The sequence below is a fragment of the Ambystoma mexicanum genome, chromosome 10 (genome assembly GCF_040938575.1).
Source record: "Ambystoma mexicanum isolate Mex_15411 chromosome 10, UKY_AmexF1_1, whole genome shotgun sequence".
Classification (NCBI taxonomy): domain Eukaryota; kingdom Metazoa; phylum Chordata; class Amphibia; order Caudata; family Ambystomatidae; genus Ambystoma; species Ambystoma mexicanum.
Genome location: NC_090932.1, coordinates 1093787985 through 1093811079, shown reverse-complemented (window position 1 = coordinate 1093811079; position 23095 = coordinate 1093787985). Strand labels below are relative to the sequence as shown.

General features: G+C 49.2%; 1 protein-coding gene across 4 annotated transcripts in view; it reads left to right on the top strand.

Moving 5' to 3' along the window:
* Positions 1-23095, top strand: part of STAMBP (STAM binding protein) — a 675416-nt gene that overhangs the window by 299375 nt on the left and 352946 nt on the right. For all 4 annotated transcript variants that reach the window (XM_069618921.1, XM_069618923.1, XM_069618924.1 and 1 more), the window contains exon 6: positions 1269-1393. In XM_069618921.1, coding sequence (XP_069475022.1) covers positions 1269-1393 — 125 coding nt within the window. The remainder of the gene's footprint in view (positions 1-1268; positions 1394-23095) is intronic.

Sequence of the window (23095 nt, the reverse complement as noted above, 5' to 3'; positions counted from 1 at the left end):
CTTAGAATGCGCGCCCGGCTTCCGCCTCCGGTCACGGACAAGGATGTAAATATAGCAGATGGCCAATCATTGGCTGATGGGTGCGGCAAGCTCAAGCCAGATCAGGCGAGCGGGTGGCTATTTTTTGAATGGTCGGATGCACACGTCGGGTCGTTGGGAGATATGGATGGCAAGATTTTTCGATGCCGAAGCAGGGTCATCTCCAGTATTCGAAGCTAATAGCTGCTTACTTTGTAAAATGAAGAGCCTCCTCTTAACCACTGGTAGGAGGGGTGGGACCATAAAGAGATGGGGTCCAGTGCAGGAAAGGGCTCCAGCCCTACCTGGCTAAACTGCTTCCTGGTACGTCCGTTACATACTTTGACTCCTCGCATGGGGTCAGTTTGGGTAGATGGGTATTAATCGGCTTTATTCTGGTTGCTGCTGGTGATTGGTTACTTTTAATTGCTTTTGCCCCTTAGTTGTAGCATAGTCACTGTGCGGGTTTCACGCAGTGGTTAGACTGCAGATTTAGGAAGCTGCTCTGCCATATTGAAATACTCGTTGGTGCACATTCACACATGTACACTGTTGTTGACCGATCTCAGCAGTGTCATGTTGTCAGCAAGAGCCATTGTAAGCAGCATAAGTGTCTCTGGGTTGTTATCCTGAATTTGGTGAGGGAGGCGCACTGTCCCACATGCGGTTGTTGGTCTTTTGCCAAGGGCCAGTCACATTTTGACAGAGTACGTGAACATGTGAGCATTTTGACCAGGAAATTCAAGCCACCATCCACTAGCTTGGGCAGGTCCCCATCCACTAGCTTGGGCAGGCCCCCTGTCCCCTTGGCAACTTCACTAGATGTTCCCAGAATAAGGGAGATGACATCATTACAAGCCTTTTTATATCTCCTTTCCCTGTACTTCAATTTCTCCTCTCCCCATAGCTCTTTGATACAGCACAGAAACCTGCATACATGCATTAACAGTATTATGGGGAAAAGCAGATGTCAGTCATGCCATTTAAAAGAAAAATAAGAGATGCACCTGGGGGTTTGCAATTTGCTTTCTGTTGCTTAGCAGACCAATAAGATCTTCTTGATGATGGGTAGGCAAAAATGTGATGTAAAATATACTGCTGATTGCTCCATATAGTGGCAGGAAGCAGGGGACTTTCAGAAATGAATTATCATAATGGGAGGAGAGGAAATATAGGGCAAACAATCAGATGATCATACTTGAATGCATAACTGCCTGGCTCATTCTCTTGCACTCTTTTCTTCTCCTCAGATGGGCTGAGTGAAGGCCTTCGACATGTCAGTGTTCCCAGAGATCTCTGTGAAAAGTTCTTACAGCTGGCCAACTTTAATACTTCCAAAGGAGTGGAGACCTGCGGGATCCTGTGCGGTAAACTGGTATTGTGACAATTTATGATACTCTTGGTGTGAATGTGGAAGGGTGGCGGAAAGCAAAATAAACTGTTGTTTCATCTGATTGTTCAATGCAATTGCTGGTCGCTTTTGAAAGCATTCCTTTGTGTGGGCCAATTTTCGGGATGAGCTATCCAGAAATGGGGCTCTCCCGACTAAGGTGACTCACTTTCTATAATCGTTTTGCTGGTTATTGTACTCGTGCAAGTTGTCCAAAGGGTTCTGTGATGTATGCCCTTCACAGCATATTTCTCAAGCCCTTTGTCCATTATTGCTCATGAATCTAGTGGCAAATGGTACTTTATGGCTGTCATTAGTGCATTTGTTTTTCATTTTCTAGCCATAAGTAAAGTTTGACCTTAGAGCTACAGATAATCTTCAACCTACACCTGGCTCAGTGAACTGGATGTTTTATGCACAGGTGAGGGTCTTAAGCCTGCTGTACCTAAATACCTAACATACACCTCACTGATGATGCCCAATGGGGAGGAAATATATCTGGGGTAGCTTGTTGTCTCGGGGGACTGCCCATTCTGGGGCAGGACCAAACATGATCGGCAATGGTCTTTCCCTGTCGTGGTGATTACGAGGCTGAGTTTAGCTCTGCTAAAATGGATTCGTTGATTGGGTTAATTTGTTCACCTGCCCGGCCCACATACACAAGAATATACAACCCCCTGATACCTCGCTAAGCACTCACTGGTTCAGCAACACGTTCGTAATGGCACATATTTACAAAGAGATAGAGAAGAGAACATGCAGAATGGCATCATTGAAAGACATAACACTTTCACATTAGTTACCAGTGTCAATGCGTAACAGAGTCAAAAAATGACCAATTTTGAAGAAAAGATAACATTTATTTCACAAGTATAAAAGCCCTCAAATGTCTCTCACTAATATGTTCCAACAAATCTACCCTCTTTTAGGGTGCAAGTTATATTTTTGTTTTCAAACCAATCAATTTTTATGACCTCTTCAAAAAACCAAAAAAGCACTGTTCATCCCCACATGGGATGGGTCGAATTTGGCTGTCTTGTGTGGTGTTACATGAAGTGATTCAGGATTTTAAATTGTATTAATCTAAATTTGGAGTTAAGTGAGATAGATTTAATATGTAGCCAGTACTTGGACCATTTGGTATCTTCTATGGTGATTCCGAGGTCACGCTCCCATTTTTGTTTCATGCAGTTTATAGACGGGGTATGTTCATGGGCCTCTCTGTATAGACTGGATATCGTACCTGTATAGCCATCTTGTGTCATTGTTGCCGTTATAAATTGGTGAGGCTCGGGAGCGTCGGGGAATGTAGGCCATTTTCTTTTGCATGCCGCTTTCAAGCGGTAGTATTGTAATGTGGTGATGAGCCCTGTGCCCACTTTCTCTTGAACAACCTTTAGTGTAGCGAACTTGCCCTGGGTATAAATCTCCTAGTTTCATTTCCTTATCAGGGTTCCATTTTCTCTGTAGTGTTGTCGAATGTGGGTTCTAGGTCCGGGTAGTGCCACAAGGAAACTTACGGCGAGTACGGGTTCTCACATCCCACCCTTGAAAACAGGGTGGACCAGGCTCTTACCGTCGTGGCCACCGGGTTTATTTCCTTGATATTGACTTTGGTTTTAGTAAACTGCATAGCTTATATGTTGGAGGGGGCTGCTGCAAATTCTTCGGCCCGTACATGGGCGTGTGGCTCTGCTGTGTCTGCCCAATATCTGGCAAAGTGTGCCTGTGCGGCATGAAAATATAGTGTAGTCCGGGGCTGCCATCCATCCGGTCTCACATCTTTCGTACATTTTTTGCCAGTTGAGCCTCACCGCCTTTCCTCCCCATACGAAGGTGGTGGAAAGTTGCAATTTTTGGAAGAAGTCCCTCCCCGGCCATATGGGCATACCACAGAACAAGTATAACAATTTAGGGACCACCACCATTTTGAGCAGGGCCACCCGTCCATATAGAGATATTGGCAGTGCACCCCATATTTTGAGTTTTTGTTCCAGAGTTTGTAGGTATGCCTTGTGAGTGTTTATGTAGAGGGACTGTCTATCTATGGCCATTATTATACCCAGGTAGCGTGCAGAGGTGGGGCCCCATTTGAAGCCCGCCGTCGCCTGTGATTGTGTTGTAGTTGATGTCAGCGGAATGATCTCTGACTTGGTCTGGTTTATCTTGTAGCCCAAGTAGGTTGAGAACGTGGATATCTCCTGCATGATAGGGGGAAGGTTGGTTTCAGGGTGCCTGACATATATCATTGTTTCATCGGTGTAGAGCGAGATGAGCTGTGGGGACCCCCTGATGCGGATACCCCTCCAAGTATGTTCATGTCTTACCTTGGCCGCCATCCCCTCTATCGTCAGGGCGAATATGAATGGGGATAAAGGGCAACCTTGACGGGTGCCTCTCCTTAGTGTGAAAGGGGATGATACACTGTTGTTTGTCCTAACCACTGCAGTTGGTGTCTTATACAGCACTCGGCTTTTCCTTTATGAATGTCGGCCCAAACCCCATTTTGACCAAGACCGAGAACATATAGTTCCACGAGACAGAGTCAAACGCTTTTTCGGTATCTAGAGTGACTGCAGCAGCTTTGGCATTGGGGTCCAATTGCGATGTGATGGGGAAGAACCTCTGCAGGTTCAGTACAGTGATCGAGTTAGGATAAATTCCTGATGGTCCGTGTGTATTTGTTTATTCATGTACGGGAACAGGCGGTTCGCCATTGCCTTGGCATATATTTCGGTGTCCGTGTTAATTAGAGATGGGGGCGATAGGATGAGGGGTCTTGTGTGGTTTTAGCAGGACAGTTATCACTGCGTCTCTCATGGTGTTCATGGTGTGTGGTAATATCCCTCTCTCGAGCGCCTCCTCCCATACTGCCAGTAGTCTGGGGGCCAACTCGGCCCTGAATATTTTGTAAAAGTCGACTGGGATACCGTCCGATCCCGGCGCTTTGCCTGCCTGTAGATCTGCTATGGCTTGCTCGATTTCATCAGACGTCAATGGAAGGTCCAGCAGTATCCTCTCCTCCTCTTCCAACCTGGGCAACGGGATTGAGTCTATGTTTTCTTTAAGTTCTTCTTGGCTCACCCTGTCAGCGTTCGTGTATAGTGTGGAATAGAATTGTTTAAATACTTTGTTGATTGCTTCTGGGGATGTCTGTACTGATCCTGGGGTGTCGCAGATGCTGGTTATTTGTCTTGCTCCATGTTCGGTTTTGATAAGGTTCGCCATTAATTTGCTGGACTTGTTTCCCTCTCCGTATCTCCTTTCCCGCATTGGTTGTGTTATATGGTACAATTCTCTATTGGCCAGGCGTTTGTATTTGTCCATTTGAGCCTGTATTTTCTTCAGGTGTTCTCTTCCTTCATTACTGGGTTGTTGGGTCTCGAGGTCCTGCAGTTATCGTTCGGTCTGGGACAATTCCTTCCTTATATCTCTTAGTGTGCCATTGGATGTCCCCATCAGCTGGCCTCTCAGCCAAACCTTAAACGATTTCCATACCGAATTTAGGGTTTGCACCAAACCTTCATTTGCATGAAGAAGTCTTCTATCTAGGTTCGCAGGGGTTCTCTTACCGATTCATCCTTCAGCAGGTCTGGGGGCATTCGCCAGTTGCGTGTCAGATTCTTCGGCATCAGTTGCAGGAGGACCGGGGAGTGGTCTGACAGTGTGCGCGGAAGTATAGCACACTTCTCTACCTCTGTGATCAGTTGAGGGGAGCATAACCAATAATCGATCCTTGAGCTGGATCCATGCGCCCCGGAGTAGAATGTGTTTTCCTTTAGTTGGGGATGTAATTCGCGCTATGCATCCACCAGGCGTAGTGTGGTCATTGCTTGCCTCACTGTCATCGCTGCTTTGGTGTGTTGTCTGCAGTTCCCTGTTGAGCGATCTAGGCCTAGGTCCAGTATTAAATTGAGGTCTCCTGCCCAAATCACCGATCCGGAGCCCACGGGTGACATCTGTACTATGATTTTCAGGAAGAACCCTGGGTTGTCCAGATTCGGGCCATATGTATTTACCATGATAATGTTTTTGTTATACAGTTGTCCCCGTATGATCACATATCGACCCTCTTCATCTGCTATGGATTTGAGCATTTGGAAGTTTAGGCGTTTGTGCACCAGCGTGAGTACTCCTCTTGCCATCGAGGAATAGTTTATGGCAACTTTCACGGGTCCCCAGTTTTTTGCAAATGTTTCGGTGATTTTCTTTGTGGCGTGTGTTTCTTGCAGGAGGAGGATGTCCACCTTGTGTCGTTTTCATGTACGCCATTATTTTTCTTGCCTTTATCAGGTTTGCCAGCCCCCTTATTTTCCAGGTGAGTAGCTTAACTCCTTGTCCTTTCATTGCCATTGTGTTTTATGTGGTAAGCTTGCCATAGTTTGCGTTTCATGGACTGTGGTGTCTTGCTCCTTGTGTTTTTCCTGTCAATGTTTTTGTTGTTTTCATATCTCCTTTGGTAAACTTTGTTTCCCTTGTCATTGTGTTCCATCCTGTTTCTTGAAATGCAAAGCGGATTGTCGCTTCCAATTTGCGGGCAACAGGCCCTATAACTCCCCATCCCCCCCTCGCTCACTATCCCCCCAACTGGACAGTGTAAATCCTATTTGAAACTTGAACGTTTGAGAAAACTGTCGGGCGGCTCGGTACAGGTAGTCTGACCTTCTCATTCTCCCGACCAGACTGGTCTGATGGCCGCTGCTCCGTCATTGTGTGGATCCAGATGGCTTGTCTTCAAGTATTTGAATCTGGTTGCGAGTTCCTGTCCTTCTGTGGTTGAGGGATGTTGTGTTCGATATATTTTAATGGCCTATTCTGGGGATTCAAAGAACTGCGCCCTACCTCCGTGCTTGGCAGGGAATATGATATATGGCATTTATAACGCGCCTATGCACAAGTGTTTCAAGGCGCGACGAGGCAAGGGAGGGGGAACAGAGGGAAGACCGACAGTGATCCTACTAGGCCAAGTGTCATTCAGATCGCGCAAGTGCATGGGAAGGGGAAGTGCAGGGAGGAAGGGGACAGTGCCATACATGGGATAAGAATAAATAACAAAGTAAAGAATGGCCAACAGGTGGCAAGTGCAAGGAAGAAGGGTAAGTGCAGGCATCGGGTGTCAAGTGCTAGTAGTAGGACTGTAGTGATACAGAGAACAGTCCAAGTGCTAGGTTATCCAGGAGGGCAGTGCAGGTGTGCGACTGGCGGGGGGGGGGACCTGGGCCCGAGATCAGAGGGTGGCCAGGTAAGCCAGTGCAGTTTCAGTATAAGCAAGGAAGCAGTATAGCATTGCGTATGGAATGGATTGTGCCCTGAGTGCTTTCTTGACCTGATCGAAGGTGCAGCATGCGGCTTGTACACTATTGGAGAAGTCAGGGTATACATGTATCCTGTTGGAGTCGAATATTAAAGTGCCCTTCTCCCTGGAGAGGCGAAGGATCATGTCCCTGTCCCGGTAGTTAAGAGGACGGGTGATGACTGTGCGCGGTGGTGCCCCCAGTTTAGGAGGGGCCAGTAGGGATCTGTGGGCTCTTTCAACTAAGAATTGTTGTGAAAACTGTGCCTCCGGGAAAACAGTGCGGAGCACCTCCTCTAGGTATACTTCCATTGCGACATTGAGTTGTTTTTCCGCCAATCCCACCACTCTTATATTATTGTGGCGAGACCTCGATTCAAGGTCGTCGCACTTAGTTTGTAGCTGGACCAAGTTCCTTTTTATGGATTCAATGTCTTTGCCATGGTTTGTCATTACATCTTCTACCATGCTCATACGCGCGTTCACCTGGTGTAGGTCCGCTTTAATGGATGCCATTGTGGTTCCCATGTCGTCCAGTTTGGAATTCACTGCCGCAAAGCCAGCTTGTAGAGCTGTCATATACGGGTCTGTTGCATCCTCTGTCAGACTTTGGGGTGTTGATTGGCTGGATTGTGCCATCACCCCGCTCCTACCCTCTTGGGTATTATGTGTATATGCGTCCATGGGGCCTTTTCTGTTTGCTTTGCTGCCTCTTGGCATAACTTATGCAGTAGCTATGCGATGGCCGGATCACCGGGCCCAGGGTGGAAAGTGTCAACAAAATTCCAGGAGTTCGATGGAGGGCTTGTGGGGTTATTTTGGTGTGTGTAGTGATTTTATCCTTTCTGTGCTTCCTGGTGTTAGTTTTGTGGAGTGGTAGCTCACCTCTCGTATTGAGAGGTGTGCTCTGCACAGTGTCCGTCAACTCAAGGGGCACAATCCAGGGGGGCCAAGGTCTGGCCTATGTAGCACTCTGTGGATGGGCAGGTGGGTCTATAATTATGGCCAGGCACAATAGCAGCTGAGAGTTAGATGTGGCCCTAGTATTTGGTGCAGAGCTGCACCTCTGACTTAGTGTTCCGCACACGGCGGCCGCCGGGGGGCAGAAGCCCGTTCAGCACTCTGCTCTCCACTCCACACAGGTCTTCGGTGTTGTGCTGGATTTCACAGGGGAGGGGCCTCCCCTCGACCCAGCAGGCCGGGCCGCTCGCGCTCAACATACACGGCAGTCGCCAGGGTGGGGGGCCCCTCTATCCCGGTGTTTGCCAAGGTATGGTCCCCCACACCAAGTTGTAGGATGGATGGTGGTGGATGGGGGAGGGGCGCTCCCTCGTCCCAGCAGGCCGACACACCCGGCTGGTGTGTATATTGCAGCCGCCGGGGGGAGGCCCCACTCTGCCCCCGGCCACCAAATGATTTGGGTCCCTGCTGTCAGCAGATGGTATTGGCGCGCGGGCCGGTCCTGCAGGCTCGCCGCCCGCCCAGTTCTCAAGCGGCTGCCGGGGGGTGGAGGGGCCCACTCCGCTCGGTGACTGATGCTAGACCCCGTACCTCCTCTCCCACGGGCAGTCTCTGCGGTCTCGGCACAGATGTTCTTTTCCCAGTGCCCGCTATCGGATGTAACTGCTGGGGACACTCTGAGGCTGCCCCAGTGTTCGTCAGCACACGCGCCTCCTCACTGCAGACAGGTCCCGAAGGGGGAGGTGAGGGTGTCGAGGCCCTGTCTAGTTTCAGGAGTCCCGCGCGTTTCTTGCAACAGTATTTCTTCCTGAATTATCGTAGCTGGATGGCTCAAATCAGGTCAGTTGGTGCTCCAGGGCATCCGCCACGCAGCCCGCTGTTTTTTTAATGATGTTCTACTCTGGATCTGCAGGATATTAGTCAGAATTTATCTTAGACGGCGCAGCTACACTCTCAGGCAGCCATTACCGTCGCACCCCTAGTTGGAAGTTTGATCTGAATGATTTTGGGAAAGGTTTTCCTTATTTATCCTAGGGGAAGGTGTAGACCTATGTCATTAGGCCATGAGGGTATTGGGTATGAGAGGATTATCTTCAAGGGCAAATTTTGGATACCATGTCTCATCTAATGAAGTCATGACATCTCCCCTGAGGTTGTCTCCTCCCTCATAGAGCTGTCCCAGGGTCAGGCTCAGGTAGCGGCTGCCATACCCTGTCCACATGGGAGTAGATCACCACCGGGAGATCAGTGATGACTCTATTGGATTCATCCCATGCCCACTCCTTAAATCTATTGGATTCATCCCATACCCACTCCTTAAGACCGGGCTTCCTGCATAAGGGTTATTTTGATCAATATTCCTGCTTACATGAAGAGTGTTTTTTCTAATATGGGTTTCCCACTTCTAAATAGGACCTTCTAAAAGATGTCTAAAAGAAGTAGCGCATCCCCTGTGATTTGTCTTATATGTCTGTCTGACAGAAACTCCTTATCTAATCTGACAGCCCAGCACGGGGGCTGTCATTGTGTTTTATATAAAGTCTAAATGGAAACCCCCTAATTATTAAACTTCCATGTCACTTGATGGCCAGTTTCTTTACTTCTAATGCAAACCTATGTTACATGGAGGTTAAACCCTGCACTCAACGCATGATGTATATAAACATTCTACATTAGCACGTCGCTTTTAGCACATTGCTAAAATACTGACACTTAGTGTCTGGCGACATCCTATCAGCTGTTTGCAAGATGCTAGAAAGCACCTTGTCTTATCAATTGTCAGCTAGTTGCTCTTACTGACTGTCTCATCGCTTTATTAGGTTTTTAGCTCAATGCTTCTGAACGTCTAGCTACGTTATTACGGCAAACCGCATCAGGGTCCTTTACACAGTGTCCTTGTCTTTATCGGCAAACTGCTGTTTTACCTCCTTGTTCATGCAGGAAATAAAAAAGAAAATTGCATGCATAGCTTAGTGGCTCAATATGTAAGCATATATAAACTATACAGAACTAAATATGTACGTATAATTGTATAAGCAATCAAGCTTCTAGGTGTTTTCCTATATACGTGGTTACAGGTAGCAATGAATGAAAAAACACACTACAAGGCGGCCCCTGCAACATGAGATTTATATAGGCCAATACAGGCCTCTGGGACTTTGAGTGCATTTTATTCTTTAAAGCAATATATTGCTATTTCAATATTGATTGCTCTCCAAGTGTATAGTGCTTCACTAATCTCTAAGCACTACATTCTACTAGCAGGCCTCGTCTGCATATGCTAGTCTCTAATATAAGGGGAATTCTTGCATGTCATGGTATCTCATATGCTGCTTTTCTACCCTACAAGTCAGATTGTCTTCTGCAGTGGTATGGCAGGTGGAAAAACTATGGTCTGAGGAGTTTTTAAAACCTGTCACCTGTTTAACACAGTCCCTGGGGTAAAGACAGGCATATATTGGGTGTTCGTCAGTAAGCGCTGCAGCTAATGGAAGAGGGATGGAGAGACAGAACCAGCAGAGCCACAGTATAAAAGGAGACCAAAGGAAAGGCAGAGAGTGGGTTGTTGGAGTGAGGTCAGAGGAGGCGGAGGCAGACCACGCAAAGGATGGACAGTGCCAAGTAATGTTTACGTGGATTACTCGAGTAGTGTCCAAGGTAGGTTATTTGTGTGGTACGAGTTAATGAGAGAGTGTTTGTGAGGGGTGTTTGTGAGGGGTAGTCTTGAAGGGAGAGTGGGAGATGGGAGTAGGGGAGTGAGGGTAGTAGCCAGCTTGAAAGTGAGTAGGTGTTGGGAGATGGTAAGGAGGATTAAAGGGGGATTTAGAAGTAAGCTGTGAGGAGAAGGGTGCCAGAGAGGTGGGTGGGGGTCTGAGAATAGTGAGGCTACATATATTGGGAGAGGGAGCAGGACACTATATCCCTGGAAGGGCGAGCAATGTATCATGTCCCTGCATAGGGGTAGCAAGAGGGGTAGCAAGAGGGGAGTAGTGAGAGGTGAGGAGACAGGTGTATTGAGTGGTGTGGGGAGAGTAGTAGTATTTGTGTAGAGAGTAGAAGTGGAGAGTGTAGTATTCGTAGTGCTGTCGGAAGTAGTAGTGCAGAGAGATGTGAGTAATATCGGAGAGTCAAAGTAATCAATAGAGAGAGAGGGGGGAACATTGGATGAATAAAGAAGGAAGTGTTTGAGTGTGAAGCAAGGTGGTGGTAGGAGAAAGGAGAGTCGGAGAAGGTATGGAAGGGAGAGGAACATCTGAGAGTGGAAGGATAAGAGCCAGTGGGACACGAGTGTCTGGAAGGCATAAACCCTTACGTTGTACCATTGTTTAGGGGTACTAAGAGCAGGGACGATTGTTAAGACTGGCCCTTGGTCATAGGGTTCACTCATCAAGGAGACACTGGATACTCAGGACAGGTACTCTTAGTGGTTACTTTATTAGGCTTCTTAGTTACAGGATCAGATGTCATCAAGTCATTGAGATATCAAGCGAATCGGGGACAAGAGCCCACTGGCTCCCACCACTCAGGATCACATACTCTAATTGCCTGGGTTAGAACCAATTCAACTCCAAGCATTCTAACCTCACACTCCACACTCACAGCCTACATTCTGAGGATGACATCAGTCCTAGCACCTCAAACATACAGGGAGAGGACCACCCTAACGCCTCCTTTCCTTACACCAAACACAAGCACAACTGGAGAAGGCCGAGGCCAACCCTAACACCTCCTCCTCTTGCAGAAAGAACACGCCCTCACACACACACCCGCAAACAACCTCACACTCCTCACACTCAACCATGTTCCACAACACCTGGGAAATTGTGCCAACAGGCGTAACTAACATCCCTACAACAGACCCAGCTGCCACAACTATGCTCCTAACCAAACAAAACTCCTTCCCCTCCCCCCTGCCACAAGGGAACCTCGGACTGCCACTTCCAAGCACTAACTCCCCAAACCGGGATAGACCATGTACTGTCGCAACAACACAAGAGACTTACTAACAACTCAACAATCAACCCTGAACAACAATGGAACACACACACCCAACTCAAACCACTGTTAAATCCAATCAAAAATTCAAGCAAACACAGACACACCAAGTCACCAATCAGTCACTCACCCAATCACACCAATAAAGAAAGGCAAACAGCTGTCACTAAACAACCACCACCAGCATAACGCTGCAAATGTTGGCCAGACAATTGAGCCCTTCTACACAACTGAAATCACCCCAAGGCAAACACAGCTGCATAGATGGAATGTTGCCAAGCTTCTAGAATTGACGAAGAAAAAACTCGCGAACAATTCCAGAAACCACCTAAAAAAATAACAATGTGACTGGAACTGCATCCCAAAGATCTCCACCGAAATCCTTGGACCTTCACGACCCCAAGAGGTTGCAAAAAAAAAACAACAAAGCTTCACACAGCTTCAGGTACCAGCCTCCCACTAGATACCTCTGGACTCCACAGAGCCACACATCACAACACATAAAACGCATCCAACTCCGCAGACTTCCACAGCCTCTCCCCGGTCATGCACTACATCTGAAATCTCTTCCAAACCCGGTAGGGTTCCTTGACCAACCACTGGTCATGCACCACACCGGTGTATGTGCTTGAGTGCGATAATAAGATTTACGTGGTTACCCAAGTCGGGTTAAGCCCCTGATGTCCAATCGATGGGTCGAACCTTTTTGGACCAAAGGCATCCAACAGTTGAAAAAGCTACAAGCTTGTAAGGCTGCTGCAAAAGCTTAGGGGGCAGCCATCCATCAGCCACAACAGCAACACCCGCCCACACAGATTTGGAGAGAGCATTCCTTTCTTTATTACTCCTCTTTTGGGCAAAGGGAAGAGGTCAAGTTATCCAGAGCGGACAAAGGAGGTTCAAACGTGCCCCAGAGGCCGTGGAGGAAAAACTGCTCAGGCAGCCACCTCCTTACTGTCCTCTGCCACAGCTTAAAAACCTCTTAGAACTTTGCTCACAGAACCCCGATGGGAGGCAGGTTGGCCCAAAATCTGTTGGAATGACATTGCATTAATTCAAATGCATGGGCACTACAGTGGCCCAAGAGTGCCGTCTCCCATTTCTACAAAGGCTGCCAGATTGTACCCTGACCGAGCAATCTCTTCGGGAACCAGATTGACTCCTACTATAGGAGATTCTTTCCCTGTCGGAGAAAGGTGGAATGGAAAGGGCACCTTTAGCGGAATAATACCAGGTGGGTGCTCCCACCTATTTTGTGGTTCCCAGGAAAGGCGAGGACTGTGACCCACCTTGGACCTCAGATGCTTGAACAAGTCCCTCAAGGAGGACAGATTCAAAATGTCACTCTTTTGCAGGTCCTCCAGGCCTTTCAGCCCCAGGATTGGATGGTGTCACTCTATCTTCAGGATGCTTACTTTCATGTGCCTATACATCCCAAGCACAGGAAGTACCTGAGGTTTGCCATTTGCAGTTCATTATCAGTTTTGAGTACTGCCCCGAGGGTCGTCATCAAGTTGATCGCAGTGCTGGCAGCGAATCTAAGGTGGGGAGGGATTCACATCTCTCCCTACCTAGACGATTGGCTGATCAGAGCATGTTCTCCCAGACAGGCTCTGGAACATTTCATCAGCACCTCCCACTGTCTCCACAAACTGGGCTTCTCCCTCAACTTCAAGAAGTCCCAGATAACACCTTCCCAGAAGCTGCAATTCATTGGAGCAGTCCTGGACTCTCCCTTGGGGAAGGCTTTGCCGCCTGGGTTGATGGCTCAACATATCTTGCAGATTGTAATGATATTTCAGAACGCCCAACAACTATCGGCATTTGATTTTCTGAGGTTGTTGGGACTCTTGGCATCATGCATTTTCCTGGTGCCAGAAGGCCGCCTAAGGATGAAGTCCCTCCACTGGGACCTTATGTCCCAATCGTCACAATTTTCAGGCAATATTACAGACCACCTTCAGGTCCCAAGCAAGGTTGCACAGGATCTCCTGTAGTGGGCCCGCGAGGATAATGTGATGCTAGTGGAACCATTTGGGCAATTCTTGCCAGAGATAACTATTGTCACAGATTCTTCCCTTCCCGGGCTGGGTCTTTGGTCGCCATCTGAATCAAGACTACACATAAACCTGTTAAAGCTGAGGGCGATCGGACTAGCACTGATGGTCTTGTTGCCTTCCATGCAGGGGAAGAACGTCCTGATAATGACTGACAACAATGTGGCCATGCATTACCTTAACAAAAGTGGAGATATAGAGGCAATGCAGCTCTGGTTTCTTGCATTACAAAACTGGATCTGTCTATCGGCTTTTCAAATAGCCGGAGACAAGAATATGATGGCGGATGCTCTGAGCAGGCAGAGCACGATCTCCCACAAGTTAGAGTTGGCTCAGGAAGTCCTTCAAGAGACAGTCACCTATTGGGGACCCCTCAAGTGGATATGTTTGCTTCCAGTGTCAACAAGAGGTGCAAGTACAAGAGCGGAGCTCTGGGGGACGCATTCGTAGTGGAATGGATATTTCAACTCATGTATGTATTCTCACCAGTCCCAGTCATTCCTCATATCGGAAGGTTGAGGTAGTTCGGGAAGTCCATGATCCTGATTGTTCCAAATTTGGCCAGAAGGATGTGGTACCCGGATCTTCTAGACATGTCCAGCTGCCCTCCATTCTATCTTCCCCAGGGAGTGGACCTACTCTCGCAAGAGGGAGGCATTCTTCTTCACTCACTCTGAATCTTCACGTCTGGTTTCTGGTTTCTGAAAGGTAAAGATAGAAATATTGGGACCTCTCTGAAGACGTGATTGAGGTGTTGTTTCTGGCTAGAAGACAAGCAACAAAAGCATTATATACCACTGCCGTTGAAAGAGGTTTTGCAGCAGGTGTAGAGCTAAAGATATTGATCCTATACACTTGCAGTGCTTTCTTTATTACTGCATCCAGCCCATCAGGCACTGTAGATGGCTACCGTTAAGGAATACCTAGCAGCGATATCCATTTTTAAGCTCACGTCAGAGCAAGATTCTTACTTTAAGATGCCAATTTTCAATCAATTCGTGAAAGGACTGACAAGTACTTTCCCACTGGTCCCTTTTCTGGTTCTGTACCTGAGATCTGAACTGGATATTAAAATATTTAATGGGAGCTCCATTTGATCCTCTCCATTATTTGTCCTCTCATGATATTAACCCTGTAAACCTCTGAGCATACCCCTCTGACTCTGGGTGAATTCTTTTAATATGCTTCTCTTTCAACGCCCATGCTGGTTACATAATCCTCAAGTCGGCTGTGCAGAAAGAGGGAAAAACTAAAAACTAAGGCAATAGGTGCCATGCGTGCTATTTTTATACAATCATCGATGTCTCGTCCGGGCACAGGAATGGTAACCATCGAGGGACATAGACTCAATACTGCACAGCACCATCTGCCGTCAAACATTTTTCCGAGAGTGCATAGCAGGATATGGATATTTCGAAGATGAGGAATCTGTGGAAGGAACATCCAGTAGAAAGAACATTACCAGGGGTAAGTAATTTGTTCTTCTTGGACACTCCCTCTCTGTTTGAAATGTCTAGTCCAGGCTTCAGTTGGGTAGAACATTTGTGACCCAGACAAGCTTTGGCTTGGAAATGAACAAATGATGGCCTTACAGTGCTGCTTAAAACAGTGCTTTGCCACGGTTGGACTGAGATAAAAAATAGACCTAGGTACCCATAAAAAAGGAGTACACAGTCATGTATTGCTTTTTATTACTTTTTAATACACACTATTTGATTAGTGCACATTGGGAGGCATATTTCTGATAAAGCATGTGTCAAATACTCAATTTTAATGCACATTGGGCCAATATTGTTAGTAAAAACAATAAGCTGCTTGGTGCATTGACTCATCAAACTGGCCCATATGTTCCTTAAATGTGGCCCACAGTAACCAGATGAACCTGCTCTTAGGGCTTTCCTCTTTGGGCTAGTCCAAACCTGTGGTTCATCTAGCTTTGGTAATAAACACTTGACCAGAATCTAGACTTTGATGGCACCCATTGACTGCAAGAAAACTTGTACACAGGTTTCCCTACCTATTCATGATAATTAGACAGTACGTGAAGAAGCTTTTCCTTCCCTTTGTTTGAACAATTAAACTTAGGTGAGCTCTCCCAGACCGCTCTTCATTTCCCACGTGCTCATGGTACCTTGTGATTAGACCGCTCTGTATCAGATAGCAGGAAGCTGCCCAATTTACCCCTCACTCAGACAATAGGTAAGGAAAAATAAATAAGTAGTATTGCTTCCCGCATACAATAATGGTCACTCTGAGTGAAGTCACTTGGCGAATAGACACATTTTAAATTACATTTTAAATTTCATGCAAATCACAAGGAGAGGACCTCGATGGCTAACACGTCTACATCTATGGTACTATTTGATATTGTGTTGGGGCTGTAAAAAAGGCGTAGGAATCCATGCACTCCCTCATGTGCCATTTTTTTTTTAAAATCACATTTTTATTGGCATTTTGGTTATTACATCATGCATTCTGCTTCGTCAATAAGCACCCAAAGAACATTTTAACAATAACCCTTATCACCCACCCCTCCCACCCCCACCCCCACCCTCAGCCGTTGATCGAGCATTGGTATTTGGTTTATCCATCGGGTTCACAGAGAACGTTCCTAGGTACAGTTTATTAATAATTCTTGTCCACAAATGTCTTTGGCTCAGTTTGTTGAGGCCCCTATGGAAAGGTTGTCAGTCTAGTGTCTCATATCCTTGGGGCATTGTCCCCATTGTTCATTGGTGTCTGGGCAGGTCCTTAGGTGTGCTTTTATTGCTTCAGGTCGGGCACTCGTACTTCTAAAAAAAAAAGGGGAGCCAGTGTTCTTCAATGTTCGACCTAGATTCATCAAGGACGTGTCTCAGAAATTCCATGTCGTAAATTCGCCAGACCTTGGAAACCCAGTCCCTCTCCCCTGGCATTTGTGGGATTTTCCACTTTTGGGCTAGGCAGCACCTAGCTGCCACCAGCATGACCTGTAGCATGTGGCCTTTTTGTCCTCGTGGTCATCACCTACCTCAATCCCAAAGAGGAGCAGCCAGGGGCAGAAGGGTCTACAAACTCCATCGACCGCTTTGATCTAGGATAGGACCTCTACCCAGTATGTCTGTACCCTGGGGCATGTCCACCACATGTGTATGTAGTCACCTTTTGTTTTTTGGCATTTCCAACAATGTGGGTCATATCCCAGTCTCATTCTGAGTATCCTCTTGGGAGACCGGGGGGGGGGGGTGGGGGAGGGTTAGTGCCACCTATGTAGTACCTTTTAGGGCCTGGTGTCGGTATTGAACCGAAGTTGTTGAGCGGTGGGCTCGGATGCACATCTTTGACCATCTCTTATCATCTACTGCCCCTCCCAAGTCCCTCTCCCATTGGGTCCGGGCTGGCGGAGGTTCGCCAGGGGCCGAGAACAGAAGAAGTTTGTAGAGGCGAGATATGACCCCCTGGAGCCCCAGGTGGAGATGAGCATTTTCTCAAAATCTGTTAGGTCTCTCCCGAGGGTGTCGCCCCATGAAGGTTCAGTGAGGACTCCCTTGAGCTGGAGGTAGCGGAACGGTGATAGTTTGCCCAGCCCCAGGGCCTCCTCCAGGTCTAATGGGGGCATGAAGGATCCCCCCACCCACAGGTGGCCTGCCTCCATTGTTGGAAGGCGGCTGGTTCGGCCACTTCGTCTATAAACGGGGTGGGCCCATATGCAGCTCAGCGGGGAGGGCCAGGTGGCGAGCCATCTGTAATAGCCTCCTTCCTTCCAGACCGACCACAAGACTCGCAGCACCGGCTGGTGTAGGACCCGTTTTGGGACACGTGTTCTTGGGACCCACAACCATTCATCCAGCGTGACCGGGGCAAGTACCCTGTTGTCCATTGCCACCCACTGCTTTTCTGTCCCAGGGTTGAAGTGGTCTGTGAGAATTCTCAACTGGGCTGCCTACCTCTCCGTCTTCCTTGGGCCTTGTTAGAACATCATATGAAATTCTATGCTTCTTGCCCGCCCAGAGGGATCTAAGAAGGGTACGTTTTATTGCTGTTAGAAAGGTTTTGGGCACCTGAACGGGGAGCATCTGAAACAGGAACAGGAATCTAGGGAAGACTACCATTTTAATCAGGTTAAGATGTGCCATCCACGAGAACCCCGAGCCCGCCCATCTCTCTATATCCCTCTTGACTTCTGTCCAGAGTGGGGTGAAATTGTTGGGGAAGAGGACAGCGGGATTGGCTGTGACCTTTACCCTCAAATGTCGGAACCTTTCCCTCTGGAGTCAAAAGGGGAGTTCTTCCACGTACTTTGTCTCAGTTTCCGATAACTGTCCCCCTATGAATGCCACCGATTTACCTAGATTAACCTTGAATCCTGAGAGGTCTGCGTAGCGTGCCAAGCCCCACAGCACATGGGGAACCATTAGTGAGGGTCTAGTGATGTAGAGGAGCACATCATCAGCAAATAAGTTAATTTTACAGTGGGAATCGCCTATCTTTACTCCGTTGATTGCTTCATCGTTTCGAATGGAAATCGCCCAGGGCTCCATGACCAGGGCATATATTAGGTGGGACAGTGTGCAGCCTTGGCTGGTTCCTCTCCCTAGTGAAAAAGCCCCAGATTCTGTCCCATTCGTGACCACGTTGGCTGAGGGGGTGGAGTATAATGCTGACATCCATCCCAACCACCTATGTCCCATCCCTACCGCAGAGAAGACCTCCGCCATGAATCCCCAGCTGACCCTATCAAAGGCCTTCTCTGCGTCAAGTGCCAACAGCAGAGCCCCTTCATCTCGGACCATCTTTGAGTTTAGTACATGGAGGGTTTTGCGCATGCTGTCGGAGCCTTGCCTGTTGAGGATGAATCCCGCCTGATGGACCAGGCGGGTTAGACATTTCTCTAGTCGGGTTGCCAGGATTCTGGTGAAAATCTTGGCATCAAGGTTCAGGAGGGAATTGGGTCTGTATGATCCATAGTCTGGTAGGTCTCTTCCCGGTTTGGGTATAACAGTAATGATGGCCTGCAGAAAGGTGGGGGGGATTGTATCCTGATTTCTAATATGATTAAACAGTTTGGCTAGGGTTTCCGTTAGGGTGGGTTGGCATTGTTTGTAGAAGTCCGCCGTATAGCCATCTCCCCCCCCCGAGGCCTTTACCACTTTTAATCCCTTGATGGCGGCTTCAACCTCTTCCACTGTTATGTCCCCCTCTAAGTCCTGTAATTCCGGTTCAGTCAACAAGGGTAGTGGGTGTTCCGCCAGGTATGCCCAAATCTCCTCCACTGATTTGTATAGAGTTCCCTTTAAAAGTGTGCAAAGCAGTCTACTATTTCTTCCTTCTTGTTGCGTATGGTGCCTCCGCTATCCCTGGTGGGTCCCACCCTCCTCTCCATTCTACATCCCCTAGCTCTACGCGCGAGTAGAGTCCCCACTCTCTCTCTCCCCGTTCATAGTATCTTTGTCTCGTATATCGCAATTTCTTAACCACCTCCCCTATGAGTTATGTCTGCAGTGCTTATCTCTTCTCTTGTATTTCTGCCAGGAGGGTTTCCCTGTCTTCCCCAGTGAGGTTGAGCTTTGCGCACAGGGTCTTTAACTCAACCCGTAACTTGTTTTCAATAAGCCCTCTCTCTCACTTGCGCCTGAAGCCCTCGGCTATAAGGAGACCCCGGAAGGTGGCCTTTGCTGCCTCCCACACCGTCATCATGTCGGATTCCCCATTGTCATTCTTCTCAAAGTAGGCTACCATTTAATTTCTCAGGAAGTCTCTGAATACTGGGTCACTCAAAAGTGTGTCATTGCAGCTCCACCATGAAGATCTCGGGGACAGGGGCAGGACCAACTCGCCACCAGTAGTTCATGGTCAGACCATGTTATTGCTTCCACCTTGGGGAGCGCGGCTACCCCACCCCACCTCCTCTGAGGTTAAAAGCAGGTGGATTCTCGTGTAGGTGTAGTGTGGGGGAGAGAAGAAAGTATACCCTACCGGGCCCGGCCATGCTGTGCGCCATACCTCTACCCAGTAGTGTTCTTTTAAAAGGGTCTGTAGTGCTAGGTTGTCTTTGGTGGCCCCTTTTAAACCCACTCCTCTCGCCGTCCACCAATCCAGTTTGGGGTCCATTATGAGGTTGAAATCACCGCCCAGTATCATGGCCCCCTCTGGCCATTTCGTCCATTACCCCAAAGATCTGGGTCAGAAACTGTATTTGGCCTGAGTTGGGCACGTATAAGGTGGCCAGAGTGATACGTTCGCCCTCACAGGTGCCCTTAATCCCTAGGAATCGCCCCCCAAAGCCCCTCTTGGTTTCTATGTTTGTGAGGTGGAATGTCTTGTTAAGAAGAATACCCACCCCTTCCTTCTTTGAACTTCTATGGGATGCCCAGAAATTGCACCCGATTTCCTTCCCTTTAATGGGTGACTCTTTCCCCTATTTATAGTGGGTTTCCTGTAGGAAGAGTACCATTAGCTGTTGTTTGCGGAACATATTACTAGTCAGTGATCTTTTGTTTTGGGAATTTAAGCCCTCGACATTGAGTGTGCCTATTCTACCTTCAACCATTGTCGTCTTTGGTTCTGTTCTCTTTCTGCTCCTTTATTCGGTTCCGATATAGGACCCGTTCTGAGACCCGGAGCTCTGGCTTGATCTGGCTGACCCCCCTCCCCTTAACCCCCCTAAATGCCTCCCCCTACCCCTTTCGTTGGTCTCCCCCACCCTTCCGACCTGTCCCATCCACTCCCTGATCCTCATTCCCTCCCCCTCTCCCCCCCCTTTTTAAAGCATTCGTCTAAGTCCCCCAACACTCGTCGGGGTTGGTCAACGAACCACCAAGGACTCTACCCCAGTCCCGGGTAGTTCAAGTGTTCGGAATTCCCATCCCTGTCATCGTATGTGGGTTACCCCGTGCTGTCCTCAGCGTGGGTATCTAAAGCGGGATCTTTCATCTGTGACCCCCTCCCTCTGCCCACATTATTGAACTTGGACCCCATCTGTGGGCCCGTAAACAATTTGATTACCATTCGGGAAACAACAACTGGCCTCATAACCTTGAGAGTCAAACATGGTGCCAATGTGGCGTGTGGCCATAGTGCCTCAGGGCTCTGGCCCTCAACCTTGTGGGTGCTCCCATTTGGCACCGTCGCCAGAAAAGGACCTCGCCCGTTTCTTAAGGAGTGGTATCGTGGTCACTTCAGGTGTCCCTCAGAAGCCGTTGACGGGTCTCTAGTTTTTTTAAACTTGCGAGCTCCCTTCACCTTTGCTTTACCATTGAGATTGTCCAGTCTGGCAGGACCTCGTGGTGGGTCCCGAGCGTCTCCTTCTCAGCCACCTCAGTAGCCGGCCCAGTCACTCACCAGGTCCTCCGTTACCCGTTGGATGCCTTTCTCCCTCTCCCAATCAACGTTGGCCCCCAGGACAATCTGTATAATGTCATGCACCTTGCCCTCTAGGCCTTGTGGGCTTTCGCCCTCCGATTCTACCAGGCCAAAAATGCGCAGATTATTTCTCCTCTCCCTGTTTTCCATGTCATCCACCTTGAACCATAGTTCCTCCTCGCGACGTTGCACCTCTTGGAACCTAGCTTCCATTTGAGTTTCCAGGAGCGCGGTGGAGAGCTGATTATTTTCGACTCCCTCCATGCGGTCCTCTAGGGTGGTGACTTTTTTTGTAAGGTCTGCAAGCTTGGCGCCCATGTCGGTTCATATCCCGCAAATCTCTTCTAAGATCATCTGAATATTGTTTTGGATGGCACCCAAGTCGGGGGGTGGTGTGGCTGGACCCCCAGCAGCCATGTCGCCCTCGTTGGCGCACAACTGGTACTTCGAGAGGGCCTCCTTCCAGCTCATGGGGTTCTTGCTCAGGATGGACTTGGCCTCTGCCCCCTATAGGGCCTGCAGGAACGGGGACCCTGTGTCCCAGCCCACGGTTTTCAGCAGGGTTGCAGTGGAGCCCGTGCGGTGGGGTGGGGGGGGGGGATGCAGTGTCTATGGGTACTAGCTCCAGAGGTGAGCAAGGTTTGCTTGAGGCCGGCAGGTACCCCCGAGGTGGCAGTCTTTGGGTGCTCAGATGGGGTCAATCTGGGTCCAAGGCAACGATGGGCAGATGGGTTAGCCCGGGGGTGGAGGGACCCCTGAATAGTAGTCTATGGGTTGAGCGTGGGGTGGGAGGACAAGCCTTCTGCGGTATTCCTCGGGGCAGGTCCTCTTGCCTGAGTGGGACTCCCCCTCCCGGGGCCCGGTGTAAAGAGGTTGGTTTCAAAAATGTTTGGCACCTTGGGGCCCCTCACCTGCGGCGTGGATCCGTGTATGCCCCCCCAGCCTGTTATGTTAGGGCACGCTCCCGCAACGGCCCAGGCTGGGGAACCCCTGGTGCAGAGCCGTGTGAGGCCCCAATGACTCCCAGCCTCTTCTGTGTTTGGATGGCTGAGGGACACCGGGGGCCCAGTCCAGCTCCACTTATGCGCAGGTGATGAGCTGAGGTGCGCCCAATCTTCCTGGGGCGGGGGGACCCATATCAAGCGCTCCAGGTGCCCCCTCTCGCCTTATGGAGCGGAAGGGGCGCGCTGCCGCGACGGCCCGGTGCCGCTCCTCTGTGTGGATTTCCTGGGGTTCATCCGGACTCAGGGATGGGCGCAGTAGTGTGGTTGTCCGCTCGTGGCCTTGGCCCCCTGATTTCCTGACTTGTGCAGCCGCAAGTCGGGGAAAGGTGCTGCACCCCGGGCTTCACTCGGCTCGCGCACACAAGGGGCTCAGGCACGGGATGTCTGCAGGGGTCGGGTTACCCTGAGGTGTTAGCGGGAAGCTCTTCTGGTGTTCCAGGTCGCAAGGTCCAGGCTGCCCCTGTGTGCACGCTCCGCGTCCTCAGTCCGTTCAGCAGGGCTCCGGAGGCGTACCGCAGCTTTCACCTCAGCTGCCCTCGAGGTGGGTGCTCTCCGTGGCCCGCTGTGGATCATTCTGGTTCCCGGGCAGTCCACGGCCTGGGTGGTCTCCACAGGCGCGTTGCACAGGACTGTGGGAGAGGGGCAGGAGAGACTCCAGGTGGCAGAACTCAGCCGAGGGGGCACGGAAAAACTTCTGGTTTGGACCCTTCAGGGCGTCACGGGTTCCCACGGCTTAGTTCAGCTACCATGCGTGGAATGGGGTCCTTCCTCCGCCTTTACTCCGCTAGTATCCTGGGGCTGGGTATGGAGCTTATCGGCTCAGGCGGCCATCTTGCCTGCGCCCCCTGGTGGCCTCCCTCATGTGCCATTTTATATGTTAACAAAAAACAAGTGATTATGCCTTCCACCAGTACAATTAATCCCTATGCCTTAGATCTGCTTTTTACTGCAGGTGGTGTTCATATAGATTCAGGCCTCTCTAGCCACATCAAAAATCGATGTGGGCAGAGAGCCTGGCATGCTTTTGGCATGGGTT